The sequence below is a fragment of the Palaemon carinicauda genome, chromosome 20 (genome assembly GCF_036898095.1).
Source record: "Palaemon carinicauda isolate YSFRI2023 chromosome 20, ASM3689809v2, whole genome shotgun sequence".
Taxonomy (NCBI): domain Eukaryota; kingdom Metazoa; phylum Arthropoda; class Malacostraca; order Decapoda; family Palaemonidae; genus Palaemon; species Palaemon carinicauda.
Window position 1 is genome coordinate 21,728,170 of NC_090744.1, and position 23,160 is coordinate 21,751,329.

At 39.6% G+C, this 23,160-nt stretch overlaps 1 protein-coding gene across 3 annotated transcripts in view; it reads left to right on the top strand.

Moving 5' to 3' along the window:
- The window catches only part of ck (myosin-VIIa ck), a 154,533-nt gene that overhangs the window by 60,715 nt on the left and 70,658 nt on the right, over window positions 1-23,160 (top strand). The window contains exons 4-21 of one of the 3 annotated variants that reach the window (XM_068394906.1): window positions 334-455; window positions 829-1,085; window positions 3,337-3,502; window positions 4,161-4,291; window positions 4,672-4,856; window positions 6,538-6,748; window positions 14,821-14,956; window positions 15,243-15,344; window positions 15,631-15,773; window positions 16,299-16,454; window positions 16,881-17,071; window positions 17,399-17,573; window positions 17,992-18,210; window positions 18,369-18,569; window positions 20,452-20,658; window positions 21,798-21,989; window positions 22,327-22,544; window positions 22,724-22,970. In XM_068394906.1, the coding sequence (XP_068251007.1) occupies window positions 334-455; window positions 829-1,085; window positions 3,337-3,502; window positions 4,161-4,291; window positions 4,672-4,856; window positions 6,538-6,748; window positions 14,821-14,956; window positions 15,243-15,344; window positions 15,631-15,773; window positions 16,299-16,454; window positions 16,881-17,071; window positions 17,399-17,573; window positions 17,992-18,210; window positions 18,369-18,569; window positions 20,452-20,658; window positions 21,798-21,989; window positions 22,327-22,544; window positions 22,724-22,970 (3,259 nt within the window). The remainder of the gene's footprint in view (window positions 1-333; window positions 456-828; window positions 1,086-3,336; window positions 3,503-4,160; window positions 4,292-4,671; window positions 4,857-6,537; window positions 6,749-14,820; window positions 14,957-15,242; window positions 15,345-15,630; window positions 15,774-16,298; window positions 16,455-16,880; window positions 17,072-17,398; window positions 17,574-17,991; window positions 18,211-18,368; window positions 18,570-20,451; window positions 20,659-21,797; window positions 21,990-22,326; window positions 22,545-22,723; window positions 22,971-23,160) is intronic. The other 2 variants (XM_068394907.1, XM_068394908.1) reach the window with 2 other exon arrangements.

The window sequence follows — 23,160 nt, forward strand, 5'->3', positions numbered from 1 at the left end:
TATATATATATATATATATATATGTATGTATATACATACATATATATATATATATATATATATATATATATATATATATATATATATATATATATATATACAAATGTATATATATATATAATATATATATAATATATATATATAATATATATATATAAATGTAAATATATATAAATATATATGTGTGTATATATATATAAAGGTATATATATATATATATATATATATATATATATATTTATATATATATATATATATATATATATATATATATATATATATATATATTCTTTTTTCCCATCGCTATCCCATTATCTCTTTTCTTTCCCTCAGTGGAGAATCCGGTGCTGGAAAGACAGAGAGCACGAAGCTGATCCTTCAATACTTAGCTGCCATCTCTGGAAAACATTCCTGGATCGAGCAGCAGATTCTGGAGGCTAATCCCATCCTAGAAGGTAAATAAATTATTTGGTTTTATGTTTGTTTTTTTTAAATCGATGAAACCTTGAGTTTTTCAGTTTCTAGGAAGTACAATGGAAGAAATAAACTTATTTTTTAGGCTTTGGAAAGGACATAGGAATTGTAGGTAAATTAACTGTATTTTAAAGCCTTCAGGGAAAGCAGAATAAAATTTATCGTTTTCATTATTTATTCCAGTCTTTGGAAATTCTTAAATACACAAAATGTATTTTCTTTTATTTCATATTTCTGTCCTTAGAGGCTCCTGAGAGATTCCAAAATAAACTTGATTTCATTTAACGTTTTATCCAACAATTGAAACCTGAAAGCTAAAAAGAGATAGATTTCATCTTTTTCCATTTCTTCCAGCCTTTGGAAACGCGAAAACCATTCGAAACGACAACTCCTCCCGCTTTGGCAAGTACATCGACATCCACTTCACCAAAGACGGAGTCATCGAAGGGGCGTCCATCGAGCAGTACCTGCTGGAGAAATCCCGTATCGTGTCGCAAGGGCAGGACGAGAGGAACTACCACGTCTTCTACTGCATGCTGGCAGGGCTGACCCGGGAGGAGAAACAGAAGCTGGAGGTGTCAGACGCCTCTCAGTACAAATACCTCACTGGGGTAAGGTTTCGAACTAGATGTAATATATGTAGATAACAGCTTATTTATGTTATAAAGTACGCACCTAAAGGTCACTCATGAATGGCACAGGTAAGGGATATTGACAATGCTCCAGCAGGACAATGCCCTAGAGACTGACTATATATACATATTAGTGCCCAAGTCCCCTTCTCCACACAAGCTAGAACCAGGGAAGATCAGGTAATGGCTACTGATGGCTCAACAGATAGACCTATAGGGTACCCCAAACCCAACATGCCTAGCTCACAAGGATTGTGAGGTTGCAGACTGCAAGAGACTATCCAGGTTGAGTGGGTCTCAAACCCATGTCCAACAGGTCAACCCTGGGATTTAGAACTAGAAGAGTATTCAGATGATGAAATATTGTTGACTACTTTATCAATTTTTTTCTAATCATCATCATCATCATCATCTCCTACGTCTATTGACACAAAGGGCCTCGGTTAGATGTCGCTGGTCGTCTCTATCTTGAGCTTTTAAATCCCTACTTCTCCATTCATCATCTCCTACTTCACACTTCATGGTCCTCAGCCATGTAGGCCTGGGTCTTCCAACTCTTATAGTGCCTTGTAGAGCCCAGTTGATAGTTTCGTGAACTAATCTCTTTTGGGGAGTGCAAAGATCATGCCCAAACCATCTCCATCTACCCTCATCATGATCTCACCCACTTATGGTACTCTAGTAATCTCTCTTATAGTTTCAATTCTTTTCTATTTGTGTAAAATTTAATTCATGCCCGTTGTTTTTATGATGTCACCTAAACTAAGATATTTAATACTTCAGTTTTATATCATAATTACTTCAATTACTTAATGCAATGTAAAGTGGTATCTGATAGATGCCAGTAGACTTGCTTGGATATCACTGTTTATACTGTAAAGAAAAGTTGTGGAAGGTAGATTCAAAAACTTTTAGAACAAAAAGTAACATATTTTTTCAAGTAGGTGACTGAAACATTGGGAAGGGACTCCTTAGATCCCTATACCACTACCCCCTTTAAAACATACATGCACTGATAAATGAAGATCAGATTCCCTTCCCTTGTAGCAGTTGTGAATAACACAACCTTTTTATCCAGAACACCCTCTTCCTCCCCAAAATGTGATACCTCAAGGGAATTAGACAGTGACACCAAACTCGTGACTCTTTAGTCACCTCTTCTTGTCATCGTATATTAAAGTGGGTGAAATGAAAAGGAAGGGTCATGAATATTAAAGGGTCAGATATATATTATAATGCTTAGGAAATGTTTGTTTAACTTTAAAGATACAAGGAGGGGAAATATCCCTATTCTCCCTCTTCATCATCATCATCATCATCATCTCCCACACCTATTGACGCAAAGGGCCTCGGTTAGATTTTGTCAGTCCTCTCTATCTTGAGCTTTTATATCAATACTCCTCCATTCATCATCTTCTACTTCACATTTCATAGTCCCCAGCCATGTAGGGCTGGGTCTTCCAACTTTTGTAGTGCCTCGTGGAGCCCAATTGAAAGTATGGTGAACTAATCTCTCGGGGAGTGCAAAGAGCATTCCCAGACTATCACCATCTACCCCTCACCATGATCTCATCCACATATGGCACTCGAGTAATCACACTTATGGTTTCATTTCTATTCCTGCCATGTCATTTAACTCGCAATATCCTTCTGAAGGCTTTGTTCTGAAATCTACAAAATTTGTTTGATATTGTTTCATTGTTATGCCAGTTGATACAAATATTCTTGTTTAGTCTTTATATTCCTACATACAGTCTCACACCTCATGTATTATTATTATTATTATTACTTGCTAAGCTACAACCCTAGTTGGAAAAGCAGGATGCTATAAGCCCAGGGGCTCCAACAGGGAAAATAGCTCAGTGAGGAAAGGAAACAAAGAAAAATGAAATATTTTAAGAAGAGCAACAAGATCAAAATAAATATCTTCTATATAAACTATAAAAACTTTAACAAACCAGGCGGAAGAGGAACAAGATAGAACAGTGTGCATGAGTGTACCCTCAAGCAAGAGCACTCTAACCCAAAAGACAGTGGAAGACCATGGTACAGAGGCTATGGCACAACCCAAGATTGTGCATTTGTTTTTATCCATATACTGTAAAGTAGGACTTTCTCGTTTATTTTCTAAATTCATAATACACCTCATGCATCCTATAAATCCTTAAACAACACTGGGACTAGTAAAATGACTTTTAGTAAAGTTTCTCTTTTCTTTTCCCCCCATCAGGGTGGAAGCATTACCTGCGAAGGCAGAGACGACGCCCGAGAATTTGCCGACATTCGCTCAGCCATGAAGGTGCTCATGTTCAGCGATTCAGAAGTCTGGGAGATCTTGAAAATCTTGTCTTCCATCTTACACATGGGAAACATTAAGTTCAAAGGAAAAGTGATTGGTAAGGAGTCGTGTGGATAAGTCAAACAGAGGTTGCTGGCTGTTGATGTAAAATCAATTTATCATTCAAAATTTGTTTTGTTACATGAAATACCTTTTTTTTTTATTATTATTCATTGTTTTAGCTCTTAATATGGATTAAGTTTAATAATTAATTTTTCTTGTGTATTATTTATATGCATGACAACTTTAGGTGTTTTAGAAGATATCAGTCTCCAGTTTTGAATTGCATGCTTGATTGTGGCAAAAAATCTTAATATGAGCTTATCTGTATATTCACACACATATACATATATGCAGTACAGTATATATATATATATATATATATATATATATATATATATATATATATATATATATATATATATATTTGAAATAAGCCATATATATTAATACCTTAAAGTTTGGATTCTCTTAACGACCTCGGGATTAGAGCCTCAGGCGAATTCACTCAAAAACTATAGTATCTGACCGGCCGGGTTTCGAACCCTGGTCCAGGATACCTGTATGACATTGACCATACCACTCAGCCACGTATGAAAAACACGTTTAGATGTGCAAAATTTATCATTATATATATATATATATATATATATATATATTTATATATATACTGTAAATACATATATCCCAACTAATCAATCCTTTCATGTTCACAGATAATCTGGATGCATCCGAAATCCCTGACACGACTTCCCTGGTCAGAGTGGCTAAATTCATAGGAGTTGACCCGCGTGCCTTGAAGGAAGCTCTTACAACCAGAACCCTTTTTGCTCAAGGAGAGACTGTGGTATGTACAGTTGGAGACGTGAATTTCTTGCACATGTGGCTCTGAGGAAGTGCACTGTATCCCTACTGTGGGATGTGTTTCTGTCTTCTCTACTTACACTATCTATTTGGTTATTCGCCTCAAAGTAAAGGTGTGACAGGGTGCACATCCTTATAATGAGTTGTGGCAAAAATTTCTGTCTCCTACTTTACTTTTATTTCCAATGTTACCTATGTATAGAGCCCTACACATTAGTTTATTATTATTAAAAAGAGGAGCTCTATTGTTAATGTGACATAATAATGTCAAATGATAATATGACAAAATTTCCTCTACTGATTAATAGTCATTTTGATTTTGTTCCACATGAAAATGTTGATGTTAATTCCTGTACTTTGTAGGTGTCGAGCTTAAGCCACAGCCAAGCCACTGATGTGAGGGACGCGTTTGTGAAGGGCATCTATGGGCGCCTCTTCATCTGGATCGTCTCTAAAGTCAATGCTGCCATCTTCAAGCCCAAATCCACCTTCCGGACATCCATTGGTGTACTGGATATATTTGGATTTGAAAACTTCAAAACAAATAGGTAAGAATTTTGAAGCTAGTATTCAGAAATGCAAAAGAAATAAGTTGGAAATTTCATAGCATATTGGGTCAAAGTAATGATTAAATACAACACAGATATAATGAATTGACAGGAATACAATTTATAAAGAACTTAAGAGAAAATAGGGAAGAGCTTCAAGACAAGCAGGTTAATTCTTTAAAATAGATAAGAACAATGGTGAAGTAGGAATTATTTTTCAAAGCAAATAAAACTCAAAGCAAGTAGGAAAAATATTTAAAGCAATTGAATAAATCCTTCTTAGGATATTTATAAGATCTTCAGATTACTTTATATTAATTTATGTATTTGATTAAATCTCCCAGTAACATACGCAATAAAATAGGACAAAGTTAGAGGGATTAGCTGGAAATATTTAAAGTAAGTTATCATATACTTACCTACTTACTTTGATGGCTGCTTTTCCGGTCCCATACAGCAGGGGAATCCCTCTCTCTACAGGACCTCCACTGTCGTTTTACCTTGTTCATTCAAAGTATTTATCTTTTCAAGTCACATATTGTTCATTTACTGTTAAATCGTCACTGTCAAAAGACTCATGAAATAATTACGTAAAATTCAGAGGAATAGGATAAAAGTTTGAAATTATTCAGCCATCCAGGCAACATTTAAATTAGATTCCAAATATTGACAATGTTAATGGAAATGGGTAAAAGATTAAAAGTATATTGGTAAAAGATAAAAATCATACAGTATGCGTAAAAGATTACTATACAAATATATAAGTAAACATTTGAAAGAATAGAAATTGATTGAAAAATATCTTTAAGAAAAACATTTTACGATGTTCTAAATGATAACAGATTTGAGTTATTTAACTAATAAATTTGCTAATTGCTGTTTAAAATATCATGTAGTTTTTTTAGACCAGTAGTTTTTCATGGTTTTCCATGCATTATTACCCAATGATGGTTTTCAGAAACCTTGATATATACCAGAATATTTAAAAGCTAGTAGTGTTCTCATCAATCTGGTATTTATGGGTTTCGTTTGTCTCAGAACTTGTAATGAATCTGTCTGTTATTATTGTTATTACTATTAGTAGCTAAGCTACAACCCTAGCTGGAAAAGCAGGATGCTACAATCCCTAGGGTTTCAAGAGGAAAACTAACCCAGTGACAAAAGAGAATGAGGAAATAAACTGTATAAGAGAAGTCATGAATAAAAAGTATCTTAAGATCAGCAATGGCGTTAGAATATATCTGCCAAATATAAACTATGAAGAGAAACTCTTGTCAACCTGTTCACCATGAAAACATTCGAATAAAGTTTGAACTTCTGTTGTTTAAAGATTTAAAGGTCGCTCATGAATGGCAGAGGCAAGGGACAATGACATTGCCCAAGCAAGCAGGACAATGCCCTAGAGACTGACCATATTTTTATATGATCAGCGCCCAAGCCCCCTCTCCACCTAAGCTAGGACCAGGGGCGGTCAGGCAAATGGTTGCTGATGACTCAACAGATAGACCTATAGGCTCCCCGAAACCTCCCAACCTTAGCTCACAAGGATAGTAAGGTTGCAGACACCAATAGCACTAACAAGACTGAGCGAGACTTGAACCCCTGACTGGCAAACACCAGGCAGAGATGTCACCAATCAGGCCACAACATGTAACTAATTACCCCTTCTTTCCCATCCCAGCTTCGAGCAGTTCTGCATTAATTATGCCAACGAGAACCTGCAACAGTTCTTCGTGCAACACATCTTCAAGCTGGAACAGGAGGAATACAATTCAGAAAACATCAACTGGCAACACATAGAGTTTGTTGACAATCAAGACACGCTCGACCTCATCGCAATCAAGCAGCTCAATATTATGGCTCTAGTTGATGAAGAGTCTAAGTTTCCAAAGGTAAGAATGGTCATTTTTATTGTAGATACTATACTATCAATGAATATACATCAACATATATATATATATATATTTGTTCCGACACAAATACTCACCGAGAACTACTTTTCTTTGGAGTCACTTGGTGATCTCTCAATCTCGACCAAGGTTTTCCCGCCGTTACCCCCCTTACCCCGCTCTATATAGGTTTACCCCCTCCGCCAGAGAATGCGCCCTGAGGGCAGGATTAGGGCAGGTCACTGCCTCTCTGGGTCAGCATCGCCATTAAGTTCTTGGTCGTGAGCTGTAAAACATCTCACTCTCTCGCTCTCTCGATCCTTTGGCGCGTTTGTGATTCCACGTGTTTCCAGTGTGGGGACTTGTGTTTTTCTTGCGTAGTGCGTTATTCGCAAGTGTTACAGTGCGTTCTCCCTGCGTATATCCCAGTGTACTTATAACTCGCTAGTGTTGGCCCTTCGTGTGCGAACGATGGAGCATGTGGGTCGTTGCCCTGGTCCTAGAGCCGGAAAGTCGTGTGGGGCTTTCCTCTCTAAACCAGAAGTAGACCCTCACTCCCTTTGTTCCACGTGTAGGGGGAAAGTTTGCTCCACCGCGGACACGTGTCCGGAGTGCGTAAGCTGGGATGATATACAGTGGGTACGGTACGGTACCAAAAAGAAGAAGTCTTCTAAGCGTTCCCCCAAAAAAGTTAGTGGCGTTTCTTCGTTACCATCGGCTAGTGATCGGTCCGACGAAGCCTCGGCTTCTCCGTCTCCTTCGCAGAGGAGAGGGCAGCAAGCCCCCAGTGTTGTGATTAGTCATAGCGGTCTTCCCGGTGAACCCAGTGTGAGGGAAGAACCAAGGGCAGGCCCCTCTAGAGATAACGGAGGGTCCGGTAGTGCTTCTGGTGAATCAGGCCTCGTGGCAGGGGACCACGCGTCCTCAGAAGACCCCGTATGGGGCAGTGTTGTTATTTCAGAGTCTCCCCCGCCCTCGTGAGCCGGTGCGTCGGGCTCTCCCCCGCCAGAGGACAGCCACGCTAGAGTTCGCCGCCCGAGTAGCGATGCCTTCGGGTGGAAGTTGCCGAAAACACCGGGGAGGTCACCGCTAAGAATGGACGTGACCCTGGACCCCTGGCCCCCTGGCATAGATAGAGTAGACTCAGTGCCGACGATCTCCACAGCGGTCCCCGAGGACTTCCTCCAACATCCAATCTCGGACGTCCGACGGCGAAGAGCTTCCCCCACGCATCACGCGGGCAGCCGTTACACGAGGAACGTGGCGCCCTCGGACTCGTCAGAGATAGATTCATCCTCCGGGGGAGAAGTCAGGGAGAAACGGCGCGGGAAGAGAGAGCGGTCCGAAAGCGATCGTTCCCGCTCCAGGTCAAGGTCGCGACATAGCAGGAGGCGCCCCCGCTCTCACTCCCGTAAGTATAGGAGAGATGCCTCTCCCGGCGGCGCTTGGGTCTACGTCCCTTCAGGAGAGTCCAAGAGGCTCCACTCTCCAGACTCTCGTTCCAGTGAACGAGCGTCTAGGCTGCCGCTCCCTACGCACAGCCTAGAACCGCTCGACCTGCCACGCAGGAAAGACCTCGCTCAGAAGCATAAGTCCTCGAGGCCTCCGGTTCACCCCGCCCAGCGGGGGGAAACGCGCTTCTTTGAAGGCAGCCTGACCGAACCAGCCCAGCTGGTGCGGTCATCGAGCAAGAAGGATCGGTTCCCGTTGTCGGGTCAGCCCACCGGGACCGTGACTTCGGCTTCCAGAGCCTTGGGGCAACCGAGGGCCCTCCCTGAGCCGGTGGCACCCGCCTTGCGGCGAGATCCACCCTCCTACGGAGCTCCCTACGGTTACGGGTCGACCTCCCTGGACCTAAGAGGAGGACGACCGGTCTACCGTTCAAGCAACCCGGCACCCCCACGCCAGGCCGAGGCCTCGGCTGACGGATGTGAAGCTCCCCTGTCGGAGGACTCCTCATACAGAAGGGTGGTGGGTCTCATCAGGAGGCTCCATGGGATCGCAGAACCCTCGACACCTAAGGTGAATTCCTGGAGGTCAAGCCTCCTGAGATTCACGCATCACGACGCCCTTCCGAAGTCCTCCCTGGCCCTTCCTCTTGCCCCAGACCTAGTACTGGGACAAGAGTACATAGATAACTTGGTGGCCAGCAATGCGGAGGCCCCCAAGTCCCAGAGTGCCTCGAAACTGCTCCAGGGCCTCAAGACGCAAGGGAAGGTGTACATTCCTGAAGGGCGGCGCCCAGGCCCCTGTAAAGTGGACCCGGCCTTAGACATCCTGGGACAATGCGGCTCAGACGAAAGGGCCTCTTCAGCCCCGGTTTCCTTCTCGCCTACAGAAGCCGCCATGATGGAGGAGATGTCGAGGGACCTGGTGAACGTCTCCTCATGGCTGGACTGGTGGGCCTCCACGTTGGTGAACGTGCAAGCCTCCATCGACCCCGAAGATCCAGAGCAGCAGAGTCTCCTGACGGACCTTCTCACCTCCGGGGGGAAAACTCTCAAGTTTCTGGCGTACCAAGCGCTCGCCTTGACGGCCAACTGGGTACTTAGGAAACGTGACACAGTTCTCTCTAAGTTGTCGAAGAAGATCCCGGACAGGGAGGCCCGAGCTGTGCGTAGCCTACCCTTGGGGGGTGAGTCTCTGTTCCCTTTAAAGGAACTGGAAGTTCTAATGGAGAAGGTGTCCAAGAGGAGAGAGGCCAACGTCCCCAGACAAGCGTCTTCCAGAAGGCCGCCATACAGGAGATCAGCCTCGGATAGCGCCGTGACTCCTCAGGCCGCCCCCAGCTCTTCGAGGAGGGACGCTCCTTCCTCCTCCTGGACAACAACTCCGCAGCCCTCCCGCAGAGGAGCACCAGCTTCTGCCAGCTCCTTCAGGTCGGGTTACTCTGCCTCGAAGAGAGGCAGATCAGACCGCTCCTCTAGGAGAAGGTAGAGGGAGAGGCCCCCTACTCCCGCCCAAGCCTCGGGTTGGGGGATGCCTCAGACCTCATTGGCAAGCATGGAAAACACAAGGGGCGGATCCTTGGACGGTGTCCGTCCTGAAAGAAGGCTACAGGCTCCCCTTCATAGCGGACCCACCTCCTCTTATTCCAGCCAGCCAGACAGAATGGTTGGCCCCCAGGGACCCGATGAAAAGGGCCACCCTTCAAGGAGAGGTTTCCTCCATGTTAGAGAAGGGGGCCATGGAAGAAGTCCTTCTCCCAGGCCCGGGCTTCTACAGCCGCCTGTTCCTGGTAGACCTGATAGACCTGTCGGCCCTCAACAAGTTCGTCAAGAAGACGGACTTCAAGATGGACACCCCGAAATCCGTCCTGATGTCCTTGAGGGAGAAAGATTACATGATGACGGTCGACCTCAAGGACGCTTACTTCCAGATCCCTGTCCACCCGTCGAGTCGGAAGTTCCTCCGGGTAAAATGGGGTTCCCAGATCCTGCAGTTCAAGACCCTTTGCTTCGGCCTGTCGACGGCCCCTCAAGTGTTCACGAGGGTTTTCGCGACAGTCTCAGTGTGGGCTCACGAACAAGGTATCCGTCTCATCAGATACCTAGACGACTGGTTGCTCCTTTCCAACTCAAAGGCCCTCTTGGAGGAACAAGGGAGAAACCTCCTCCAGTTCTGCAGGAATCTGGGAATCATAATCAATCTGGAAAAATCGAACTTAACGCCATCCAACAGAATGGGATACTTGGGGATGACGTTGGACACCGTGCAGGGGAAGGTCTTCCCCTCGGAAGACAGGATACGGAACCTCAATCACATCATTCAGCTGTTCCTGTCAGAATATTCCAGGAGGGCGAAAGACTGGCAGAGACTGATAGGTCACCTGGTCTCATTAGAGAAACTGGTTCCCCAAGGGAAGATGCGGCTCAGACCCGTGCAATGGAACCTCAAGGGCCTCTGGTCCCAGACAGGCGCTCAGAAGGCGTTGATTCCTATCCTTCCAGACACGAGAACAGCCCTAGAATGGTGGCACTGCCAGTCGAACTCCCTCAAGGGGATGCCCCTCGGGTCCTGTCCCCCCGAGTACCTCCTGTTCACAGACGCCTCCAACCTGGGGTGGGGAGCCCACCTTCGGGAGGAGACAGCAAGCGGTACCTGGTCGGAGAGCAAAAAGCATCTCCACATCAACGTCCTAGAGCTAAAAGCAGTCCAGAAGGCATGTCTGCACTTTGCAAGTCGGTTGAGGGGAAACACCGTGGCCTTAATGTGCGACAACGCCACGGTGGTAGCCTACATAAAGAAGCAAGGGGGCATGAGATCGAAGGAACTGTGCGACCTCACCATAAGCATCCTGCATTGGGCGGACGAGCAGCAGGTGGTACTGCTAGCAAGGTTCATCCCCGGGAAGAGAAACGTGCTAGCCGACGGCCTCAGCAGAATGGGTCAGATAGTGGGGACAGAGTGGTCCCTACACCCGGAAGTAGCCAGACTCATCATTCAACGCTGGGGCTCCCCGGTGATGAACCTCTTTGCAACAAAGCTCAACGCCAAACTACCGGTCTATTGCTCCCCGGTACCAGACCAAAGAGCAGCCCTAGAAGACGCCTTCCAGCACAAGTGGGACAACTTGGACGTGTACGCTTTCCCCCCCTTCACGCTGATAAGGCAGGTACTCAACAGAGTAAGAGCCTCCCAAAACCTAAGGATGACTTTGGTAGCGCCCTGGTGGCCGGAGAGAGAGTGGTTCGCGGATCTAAAAGACCTGGCAAGCCAACCACCTTGGCCTCTGCCCGCCAGGTCAGACCTGCTGCGTCAACCTCACTTCCTCAAGTTCCACGACAACCCTCTCTCTCTTCGCCTTCACGCCTGGAGACTATCGAGCGGCTCTTGAAGAAGGAGGGGTACTCCTCCTCCACAGCTAAGAGGATGTCCCTATACCTAAGAAAATCCTCTACCGTGGTATACCAGGCGAAGTGGGCCGCCTTTACGAAGTGGTGCTCGGAGAAACACATAAGACCTCTTAAAGCTTCGGTCCCGGACATAGCTGAGTTTCTCGTGTACCTTAGGGATGAAGTAGGGATGTCAATCCCAGCCATTAAAGGAGTACGGGCAGCCTTAGGCCAAGTCTTCCTCCTGAAAGGCATCGACCTGGGGACCTCGAGACACATAGCGATGCTGATTAGGAGTTTCGAGCAGTCCTGCCCTCCTCAAGCTAGGAGAGTGCCCAGATGGGATCTGGCCAAGGTCCTGAAAATGCTAAGTCGTCCTCCCTTTGAACCCCTCAAAGATATCGGGGACAAAGACCTCACCCTCAAGACCGTCTTCTTGCTAGCCTTGGCTTCGGCTAAGAGAGTGGGTGAGATCCATGGTCTGTCTTACGACGTTGCGCACTCCAAAGGGTGGAAGGAAGTGTCCTTCAGGTTCGTACCCTCCTTTGTGGCGAAGACTCAGAACCCAGCAGTCTGGGACCCGAAGTTTGAAGGTTTCTCAATTCCGGCCATTCCCAAGACAGGCAATACGGAAGACTTGAAGTTATGCCCAGTAAGGACGCTCAGAAAGTACCTGGAAAGGACGGCTCATCTCCGACCAGGTGCCAAGAACCTCTTCGTCTCCAAAGGTGTTAATAAGAAACAAGTCTCCAAGAACACCATTTCCTTCTGGCTGAGACAAGTCATCGCTAGAACCTATGAAGAGGATAAAATGGCAGTGCCAGGCACTCCCCGCCCCCATGACATCAGGGGCCTGAGCACCTCCTTGGCCTTTGAGAGAAACATGGCGGTGGGACAGATCCTACAAGCTGGCACTTGGTCGCACCAGTCGACCTTTACTGCCCACTATCTCAAGGATTATTCAAGGAAATCCTTGGACGGATTCTCCATTGGGACAGTCATCGCCGCCCTCCAATCTGTGTAGCGGTAGGCTAGAAGATGTCCCCAACGGGGAATAAATTCTTCGCTACTTCATCAGGAGAAAATCAACAGAAGAAGTTTTAAGAGGTGAGTCTTAGATAATAGCGTAAGGTTCCGCAATTACCCTCTCTCCGCTCTCTGATAGGCCCCGCATTCCATAGCCCTCTAGGCACTATGTGCCGAACCAAGTGGCAGAATGGCACTCCCGCCTCCTAAAGTATAAGTCTCCAAAGAAAAGTAGTTCTCGGTGAGTATTTGTGTCGGAACAAATCAAAAATTTTAAATAATTTTTATTTCTCCTAACATACTCATCGAGAACTACTTTTCGGGTAATGGGCCTCCCTTCCGTCCCCGAGTGCCATCCTTCCATTGCCAAGTTGGGCTAAACGACAAACTTAATGACGATGCTGACCCAGAGAGGCAGTGACCTGCCCTAATCCTGCCCTCAGGGCGCATTTTCTGGCGGCGGGGGTAAACCTATATAGAGCGGGGTAAGGGGGGTAACGGCGGGAAAACCTTGGTCGAGATTGAGAGATCACCAAGTGACTCCAAAGAAAAGTAGTTCTCGGTGAGTATGTTAGGAAAAATAAAAATTATTTAAAATTTTTGATATATATATATATATATATATATATATATATATATATATATATATATATATATATATATATATATATATATATGTATATATACATACATACATACATATATATATATATATATATATATATATATATATATATATATATATACAGTATATATATATATATATATATATATATATATATATATATATATATATATATATATATATATATATATATATACATGTATATATATATAATATATATACATATATATATATATATATATATATATATATATATATATATATATATATATATATATATATATATATTTGTATTTAATTCCAGTACCAAAATTATGAGTGTGACAGTGAATGTTTTGTTGATTTTCTCTAGATCTACACCCTGTAAGGGGAAACAACTTAATAGTATAAAGAAAGGTGGGAAGAAAGGTGGGAAGAAGAGTTCGCTTAATTCCATGTAAAACATTATATTTTTTTTTTTAGAAATTTAAAGTAGTATATATCTTTAATGGGAAAATCAAATTGGTAAAATACTTCTGAACATACAGAGTGGCATAATGTCATATGAAGTACATCCTATATGGTGGCAAATTGTTGTATGCAGACTGCTGTTATATGAGCTCATTAATACTTTAAACATGATTGGTCTATGCAACACTCATATTGAGATAATCTGGTTATTTGGGAAGATGTTTTACCATGCTGTAATTGCAAACCCTTTGGCAAATACACTTGTGTTTCTATTATCTAAGTTAGCTGAGATAAGGTTAGAAACATTCCAAGTTGAGTACAAATTTTCCACTTTTGGACCATTGGTTTTAGACCATTGACCTCATTATTATTATTATTATTATTATTATTATTATTATTATTATTATTATTATTAATTGCTAAGCTACAACCCTAGTAGGAAAAGCATAATGCTACAGTATAAGCCCAGGGGCCCCAAGTGGGAAAATAGCCCAGTAAGGAAAGGAAATAAGGAAAAATTAAATATTTTAAAAACCGTAATAACATGGAAATAAATATTTTCTATATAAACTGTAAATACTTTAACAAAACATGCGGAAGAGAAATTGGATAGAATAGTGTGCCCAAGTGTACCCTCAAGAAGAGAACTCTAACCCAAGACAGTGGAAGACCATGGTACAGAGGCTATGGCACTACCCAAGACTAAGGAACAATGGTTTGATTTTGGAGTGTCCTTCTCCTAGAAGAGCTGCTGACCTTAGCTAAAGAGTCTCTTTTACACTCATCAAGAGGAAAGTAGCCACTGAACAATTGCAGTCCAGTAGTTAACCCCTTGGGTGAAGAAGAATTGTTTGGTAATCTCAGTGTTATCAGGTGTATGAGGATAGAGTAGGATCTGAAAAGAATAGGCCAGACTATTAGGTGTATGTGCAGGCAAAGGGAAAGAACGGTAACCAGAGAGAAGGATCCAATGTAGTACTTTCTGGCCAGTAAAATGACCCTATAACTCTCTAGTGGTAGTATCTCAATGGGTGGCTGGTGCCCTGGCCAACCTACTACCTACTATACTAAATCCCTCTAAGTAATCCATTGGAATATCAGAATTCAAGCAAAACTAATAAAATAATTTGTATTTATAGGGCACGGATCAGACTATGCTTCAAAAGCTCCACAAGCAACATTCCCGCCATAAACAGTACCTCAAACCGAAGTCAGACCTCAATGCCTCGTTTGGTATCAATCATTTTGCAGGTGTTGTTTTCTATGATACCAGAGGTAAGTGTTTTCACGTTTTACGTTGTTTATAGCAAAGGGTAATTGAATGAGTAATTCATACATTTATGCTTTTTTTCTCCCTTTTCGTAACTTTGAATATGGTGTTACTGTAAATGATTCTTGAAAAGTTAATATATGATTTTGCATAGCATAATGTGATTTTAAGAAAGTTACTCTGTGATGCAATTTCTCTTAGAATTTAATTTATAGAACTATTTCTCTTCTTAGAATATGGGATAATTTTACTTCTACATTGTCTTAATTATTTTGTTGATTTATATTTCAGGTTTTCTAGAAAAAAACAGAGATACGTTTAGTGCCGATTTACTTCAGCTGATCCATAATACCTCAAACAAATTCCTTCAGCACCTTTTCATTGAGGATATAGGTAGGAAACCTATTCTGTATTGGTCTTATTACTTTTATTATTACTTTATAAATACCGTTTTTTTTTTAAAGAATATACCATACAATCATGAAATTTTGAAAATTATTTATCATTATATGTAGTAGATTTTGGTTCCTTAAGAATGACAGTAATAAATGTAAACTGCATTTTAAACTTAGAGAAACTATTTAGGTAAAAGCTTTGTTCTATCTGCTTTAATTCAAACAAAAAATCTAGTTTTGAAATTACTACTTCTTATGGACATATGATTATTTATTTTCATTAGGAATGGGTTCGGAGACCAGAAAACGAGCGCCAACTCTCTCTGCCCAATTCAAGAAGTCACTTGATATGTTGATGAAGACCTTGTCATCATGTCAGCCCTTCTTCATAAGATGCATCAAACCAAATGAATTTAAAAAACCTATGGTAAGGAGCTGCAGAGGAGTATATTTTTCCATCGCTCTTCGTGTAGTGTTTTTGTGATAGCTTGTATAGAATTTTGAAACTGAAAAAATCCTGTGAATTTTCATTGCAAATGCAAATACAGGTACTTTGCAGTTATCACTAGCTACTGTATATTCAAGATACTGTATAGCATCTCGGAAAGATTATGGGAACTTATGTGGTTTAAGAGACAGTACAGTATTATAATGTTTTCCAGATATGTTAACTTTTCACCAGTTCATATAATTAGTATCAGCAAATGAAAATACAGGTATTTTGTAGTTATTACTAACTATATTCAAGATATGGCATCTAGAAAAGGTTACAGAAACATAATATGTAAGATACTGTACAGTATTATGAAATTTTCCTATAAAGTTAACATTTCGCCAGTACATTTTTGATAAACAAAAATCTAATTATACTCTGATTTGTAATATTCTTTAAGCAATATCAGTGAGTAATGAATGATGATTGAACATATTTCTTTATTATTGAATTTTACAGCTCTTCGACCGTGAGTTGAGCTGCAGGCAGCTCAGATACTCCGGCATGATGGAAACCATTCGTATCAGAAGAGCTGGATACCCAATTCGTCACACTTTCAGGGAATTCGTTGAACGTTACCGTTTCCTCATTAACGGATGTCCTCCAGCGCATAAGGTAGCGAGTTATTAAAATCTTAAAGAATATTGTCATACAATCTAAATTAGTTTAATATATGTGCAGTTATAAGAGTATTATAGCTAATTTGATACTTATTCACTTTAGAGTAGTATCCCATCGATTCAGGTATCTCAGAGGCCTCATTGTTTCATTGCAAGTAAGTTTGCTACAAAGTAGCCCTGTTCTCAGGTTAATGAGCTTTAGAATGAAGAAGGCACAATGGTTTAATCGTCCAATTATGTTGAAGATTATACTGATTATTTTTGAGGACTGCTGTGCTTCCCTTTGACCAAGTTTTAGAAAGCTCTGTAGAATGTATTGTACAACATACTGCAAAATCAATTTCTGATGTTTCCATATAATATATTCTTTTTATTTTTTTATGATAAAGTTTGATAAGGTTAACCATTTTGTTTTACGCAGGTGGATTGCAAAGCTGCTACCAGCAAAATTTGCCAGCAAGTGTTGGGAAGAGCAGATTACCAGATGGGTCACACTAAAGTGTTCCTCAAGGATGCCCACGACCTCTTCCTAGAACAGGAACGTGATCGAGTTCTGACAAAGAAGATCACTATCTTACAACGATGTGTCAGAGGATGGTACTACAGAAGAAGGTATGATTCACGAAGTGCTATATATAGGTTACAGCTATTTAGATTTGTTTTGCTTGAATTTAGTAGTCACTGATATACATAGTCTTGTTGTATGAGCATTAAGAAATAAAAAAAAACAGCCTTAAAGAATAAAAAAAATGTTCAGAATTGATATGCTTAAATTTAGCATCCACTCATGCACTTAGTCTTGTATGAGCATTAGAAAAATAAGAATAAAAGCCATAAAAGAATAATGAAATATTTCTAGTCATAAAATACTTTATAGGTAATATAGGTCCTTTATTTTAGAAAAATATATAGAATTGAAGCTAATCATTGATATCTTAGATTCCAGAAAATGCGGGAAAGTGCTATCATCATCCAAAAGTTCTATCGTGCCCATGCACAGAGGAGACGTTATCAGAACATGCGCGTTGGGTACATGAGACTCCAAGCACTTATTCGCTCTAGAGTAGTATCCCATCGATTTCGGCATCTCAGAGGTCACATTGTTTCATTACAAGTAAGTTTGCTACAAGGTAGTCCTGCTCTCAGGTTAATGAGCTCTAGAATGAAGAAAGCACAATGGTTTTATTGTCCAATTATGTTGAAGATTATACTGATTATTTTTGAGAACTGCTGTGCTTCCCTTTGCCAAGTTTTTGAAAGCTCTGTATAATGTATGATATGTTTTGAAAGCATAACAATTGTGGATGGTTTAAAGCATTACTCATTTTGATTAAGATACAATATACATATATTTTTAATTTGAACCCCTAGTGTAATATAAAATGTGAAAACAATCTATATTGCACAGAAGTAAATACTAAATAACAAATGTATCACCTATATGGCATTCTGTAAAGATTAAGTGACAAATTTTTTTAAGAATGACAATTAATACAGTTTTAACATCAAATTATAATAACCATTCATCTTAGGCAAGATGTCGAGGGTACCTGGTTAGGAGAGAGTTCCACCGCAAGTTGTGGGCCGTCACTAAAATTCAAGCTCAAGTTCGTGGCCTTATTGCCCGCCGTCAATACAAAAAGCTCAAGATGAGAGTAGAAGCAGCCAGGCTTAAGGAAGAAGAGGAAAGGGCACTTCGTAAACAGATGGACAAACGAAAGGCAAAAGAAATTGCAGAAATGAAGTATAAGGTTAGGAATTGCATTAATTAGTTCTTATGTGAAATTACATTGCATGAAATTTGAACAATACTGATTTGAAAAACTAAATATTGAGGGTAGTTATATTGTAATACAGTATACTGTTATCTAATGAAAATTAATTGCGGTTAAATTCTTTTTCTGATTAGGAGAGAATATCTGAAATGGAGCTGGCAGAACAGTTACGTGACCAAGAAGAGAAGGAAATGATGGACCTCAAGAGAGCAAAGATAAAAGAGGCCGAAAGGCAGCGAGACGAGCCCATCGATGACTCAAAGCTTGTCGAGGAAATGTTCGACTTCTTGCCTGACTCATCCTCAGAGGCCCAGGCACCTCCTGTTCACTTCAAGGTCAGTTTCTTTTAGACTGCCATTACATTTCAGAGAATAATGATCTTTTAATGCACTCATATTCTTTATATTCTGTAATGCATAATTAATTGCAACTTGATTTTAGAGGAAATCACCTTACAGACTTCATATACATCTCTCAGGTCTTATCTTGCACTGTGTACAGTACAATTATTTCTCATTTATTCTTTTTTACTTTGGGTACTTTCTGACTGTTATATGCACTATAACTGATAATAATAGTGAATAGAATTCTAACTTCTTTAGGGTATTCCATTTTCATATGTGCCGAGTGCATATTAGCTTTTCACTTGCACGTTAGTAACAGTAAATTATTTTTCTCATTCCAGCATGGATTGTATGTAAGTACTGTATGTTATAAAGGTATTTACTCTCATTAGCTGAGAGTGAAACTCAAATGTAAATATAGTGCTGATTTTCAGTCTCATTAACACTTGATTTAGACGTTACATTATATTAACACCTGATTTGTGTTAACAAATCCTTATCAAGATAATTCTAACACATCAATATTACATGACTGAAAGGTAATGTTTACGGTTCTGCATGATATTTGTTATTCACACTTTTTTGAGAATGTATGATTTGTCACCCTTGGTTTGAATGAAATTTGCCTTATTACACAAGTGTGACCTGACATCCATGTTTTTCCAAAATTGTTCCCAAATAAATCTTGTGTTGTAATTTCGAAATATTGTGAGATGTAAATACTGTAATATTTTTGTGTGAAGACTAATTATTTTGCATGTTTTAAAATATAGATAGAGAATTTAAAGCCTTTTTTACCAATAATAAGTCACAGAAATTATTGTGAAGCAGTTCTAGAACTTGCATGCATTAATCTATTTTGTAAGTGGGAAACACTTATTGAGTCGATCTACAAATATACTTAGCATGTTAGATAATTTCTAGGTGCTCAGTAAGTACACATAGGTAATCCAGTAGTTTTTAAGTGCTTGTTAATATCTTTTTGACGAATATTTAACACACAGATGTGAGCAGTTTATAAGAATACATCAGCCTTTTTTTCTTTAAATATATTTGTAATTCAACAATAATTTCAAAGATTCATCATTCACAATGAATAGTTTTGCAATCAGATTTTGAAAGCAATTCTATTCATGAAATACTGTACATGAATTTTTCTAGTTTCTCATGTCAAATTAAAATTTTCACATATTAATTACAGTATCATAAAGCCCATAAGAATTATCAACACAATACTATAAAATAGGAAAGTTATATAGAATTTTTGAAGTAGCAATGCTATCGTAAAATACATGAATTGTTCTAGTCTCTCATATCAAATCAAATTTTTCACATATTAATCATTATAAATGCAATAATAATTATCAACACAATACTATAGAATAGGAAAGTTATATAGAGTCACTGTTATATGACCAAGAAATGAACAAAACAAGAAATTTAATGTAGATTAGCCCTTTTATCTTATAGTATTGCAATATCAAAATCATTTGAAGAAATTAGAACCTTAGTCTTGTAAATTAGTTATACCATTTTATAACATTTAAGGTATAAATGATTCAAGTTTTAAGAACATAAGGTTTAAATGAGAATTTACCATTTTGTTTTTGAAAGTCCTTAATAGGATATGCTGATTTTAACAATTTTCATTTTATTTATAACTATTTAACATCGTAAATTAGTTATACCATTTTACAACATTTATTTAGGTATAAATGATTCAAGTTTCTAGAACATGAGGTTCAAATGAGAATTTTCCATTTTATTTTTGAAAGATCTTAATACAATATGCTGATTTTAACGATTTTTTTTTTACTTATAACCATTTAACATCGTTGATATCACCTCGGTTAACATTATATTTGGCTTATAGGATCTACCAGCAGGTGGCAAAGGAACCGTTTCAGGAGATGACATCATTTCACCCATTCCCCGGCCCTCGGGTGACCACGAGGATCTTTCCGAGTACAAATTCCAGAAATATGCGTCCACGTACTTCCAAGGAAACGTTACCCATCAGTATTCGCGAAAACAACTCAGACAGCCTCTTCTGCAACTACAGACTCAGGGAGATCAATTGGTGAGTCAAACAACTTCATGTCTTTTGTGCATATTTACTTAACATGTGGGATCCCTTTCTTCATTGCAATTTATTACCCATTATTATTATTACTTGCTAAGCTACAACCCTAGTTGGAAAAGCAGGACGCTATAAACCCAGGGGCTCCAACAGGGAAAATAGCCCGGTGTGGAAAGGAAGCAAGGAAAAATAAAATTTTTAAGAGTAACAACATTAAAGTAAATATCTCCTATAAAAACTTAAATAAAACAAGAGGAAGAGTAATAAGACAGAACAGCTGCCTGAGTGTACCCTCAATCAAGAGAACTCGACCATGGTACAGAGGCTATGGCACTACCTTAAGACTAGAGAACAATGGTTTGATTTTGTTACAAGTTCTACTAGTACATGGGTTTCTCACAAAGGAAGGTTCTTTAACTTAGTAATGTGTTTTATATAGGTCTTTCAATAAGTGAATAGAATTTCATGGCAGTTTTTCTTTATGTCAAAAGTTAAAAGATATGGGGGCAAAACACAGCACCAGTTACAGAATGAGAAAAGATTATTTTAAAACTAGTTATAGCTTGGTAGTGGAAATAAAGTCTCTGTAATGAGAAAATTAAGGAATATATAAGTGTTGAATATATGAAATAAAATTTTTATCGTTGCGAGACTGTGGTATTGTAATTATTATTTTTTTTGCTGGAATATAAAATCTTATAAAGGAATATGGAATACCACTGTACATTCAAGTCAGACCATGAGAATGCTGTATTATAATTATGAATACATAGTACACTGAAGTAATTTTTCACAGGTATAAGTGTTAATCGTTAATGTCATCATATTCATCACCTCATACGCTTATTGATGCAAAGGGCCTCGGTTAGATTTCGCCAGTCGTCTATATCATGAGCTTTTAATTCAATACTTCTCTATTCATGATCTCTAAGCATTAATGTAGCTAGGAAAATTTCGTGAATTTACACACATTTATTTTGAGTTTCTGCTTGACTATAAATTTTTTTTTTATATACCTTTAAGCTTTGTGCCAGTTTAAATAAAACTTGGTGTGTTTATGTTGTAAGACCTTCTTTCTTTGTATACTCGTTAACTGTAGGAGTTTGTAAGCTCTCATCGAAGAATTTTGTTATTTTCAGCATGTATTTTCGCAGGCTGCTTTGGCATTATGGGTCACAATTCTTCGATTCATGGGTGACATGGCTGAACCCAAGTACCACATGATGGACAGGGACAATACTTCCGTGATGTCCAAGGTATCTGCAACCCTGGGAAGAAACTTCATCAAGAGCAAGGAGTTCCAAGAAGCTCAGATGATGGGGATGGATCCTGTAAGCAAATGATAAGCGTTATTTTCTTAGTACAGCACTTGTACTGTAATGTCTTTCTTGGTTTTATAAAATACGCAAGTTGTCTGAACTTAATTTCATGGGATTTTTTTTTTATTGCTGTCACTATGCCTCTTGTATATTTATATTTGTGCTATATAATAATTTCTTAAGACTACCAAATTACTTATGTGACTGGCAATTATTAAAATCTCATCAAATTGGTTCTTTTCAATAAGAAAACATAAACCTTGGAAAATATTGTTTTTATCATGAAAATAAAAAACTGTGTTATAATCTGTAACCAGAAGCATCCCCATGATTCTTTGTCTACTAATAGGTGGTATACATGTCTCAGAAAAACCGCAGTATCCGTCACAAGCTGGTTTCACTAACTCTTAAAAGAAAGAACAAGTTAGGAGACGACGTGCGGAGGCGCTTACAGGAAGACGAGTACACGGCAGAAAGTTATTCGTCTTGGTTGGATTCCAGACCAACATCGAATCTGGAAAAACTCCATTTCATTATTGGACATGGCATCTTAAGAGCAGAGCTTAGGTGATTATAAAAGTGGCTGTAGTATAATTGAAATAGATATTAATATCAGTTGTCATAAAAAAAATATAAATTTGCAAAGCACCTTGAATTAAAACTCATTCTATTTGGGACAATAGAGCACTTATTGTTACATTTCTGACAATTATTGTTCTTATTCCAATATTTTTGATCTTTCACAGGAATGAAATCTACTGCCAGATTTGTAAACAGTTGAGCAACAATCCATCCAAATCATCTCATGCTCGAGGCTGGATCCTTCTCTCTTTATGCGTGGGATGTTTTGCTCCTTCTGAGGATTTTGTAAAATACCTCTTATCATTCATTCGCGAGGGACCTCCCGGATATGCCCCCTACTGTGAGGAGAGGCTGAAGAGAACTTTTGCAAATGGCACCAGAAATCAGCCACCTAGTTGGTTAGAGTTACAGGTAATTTATAAATGTTTTTATTTTGCAGGCAAAGTAAAGCTTACAGTATTATGATATCCATACAGTAATTTCAATGGAGGGTACCATATACTGTACATTGCATGATTCTGTACCTCAAACCATTTGAAATAGGCAGTACATAATATAATCAAGTTTTGTCTAAAAGTATCAAAGATTCTGCAAGAAGACA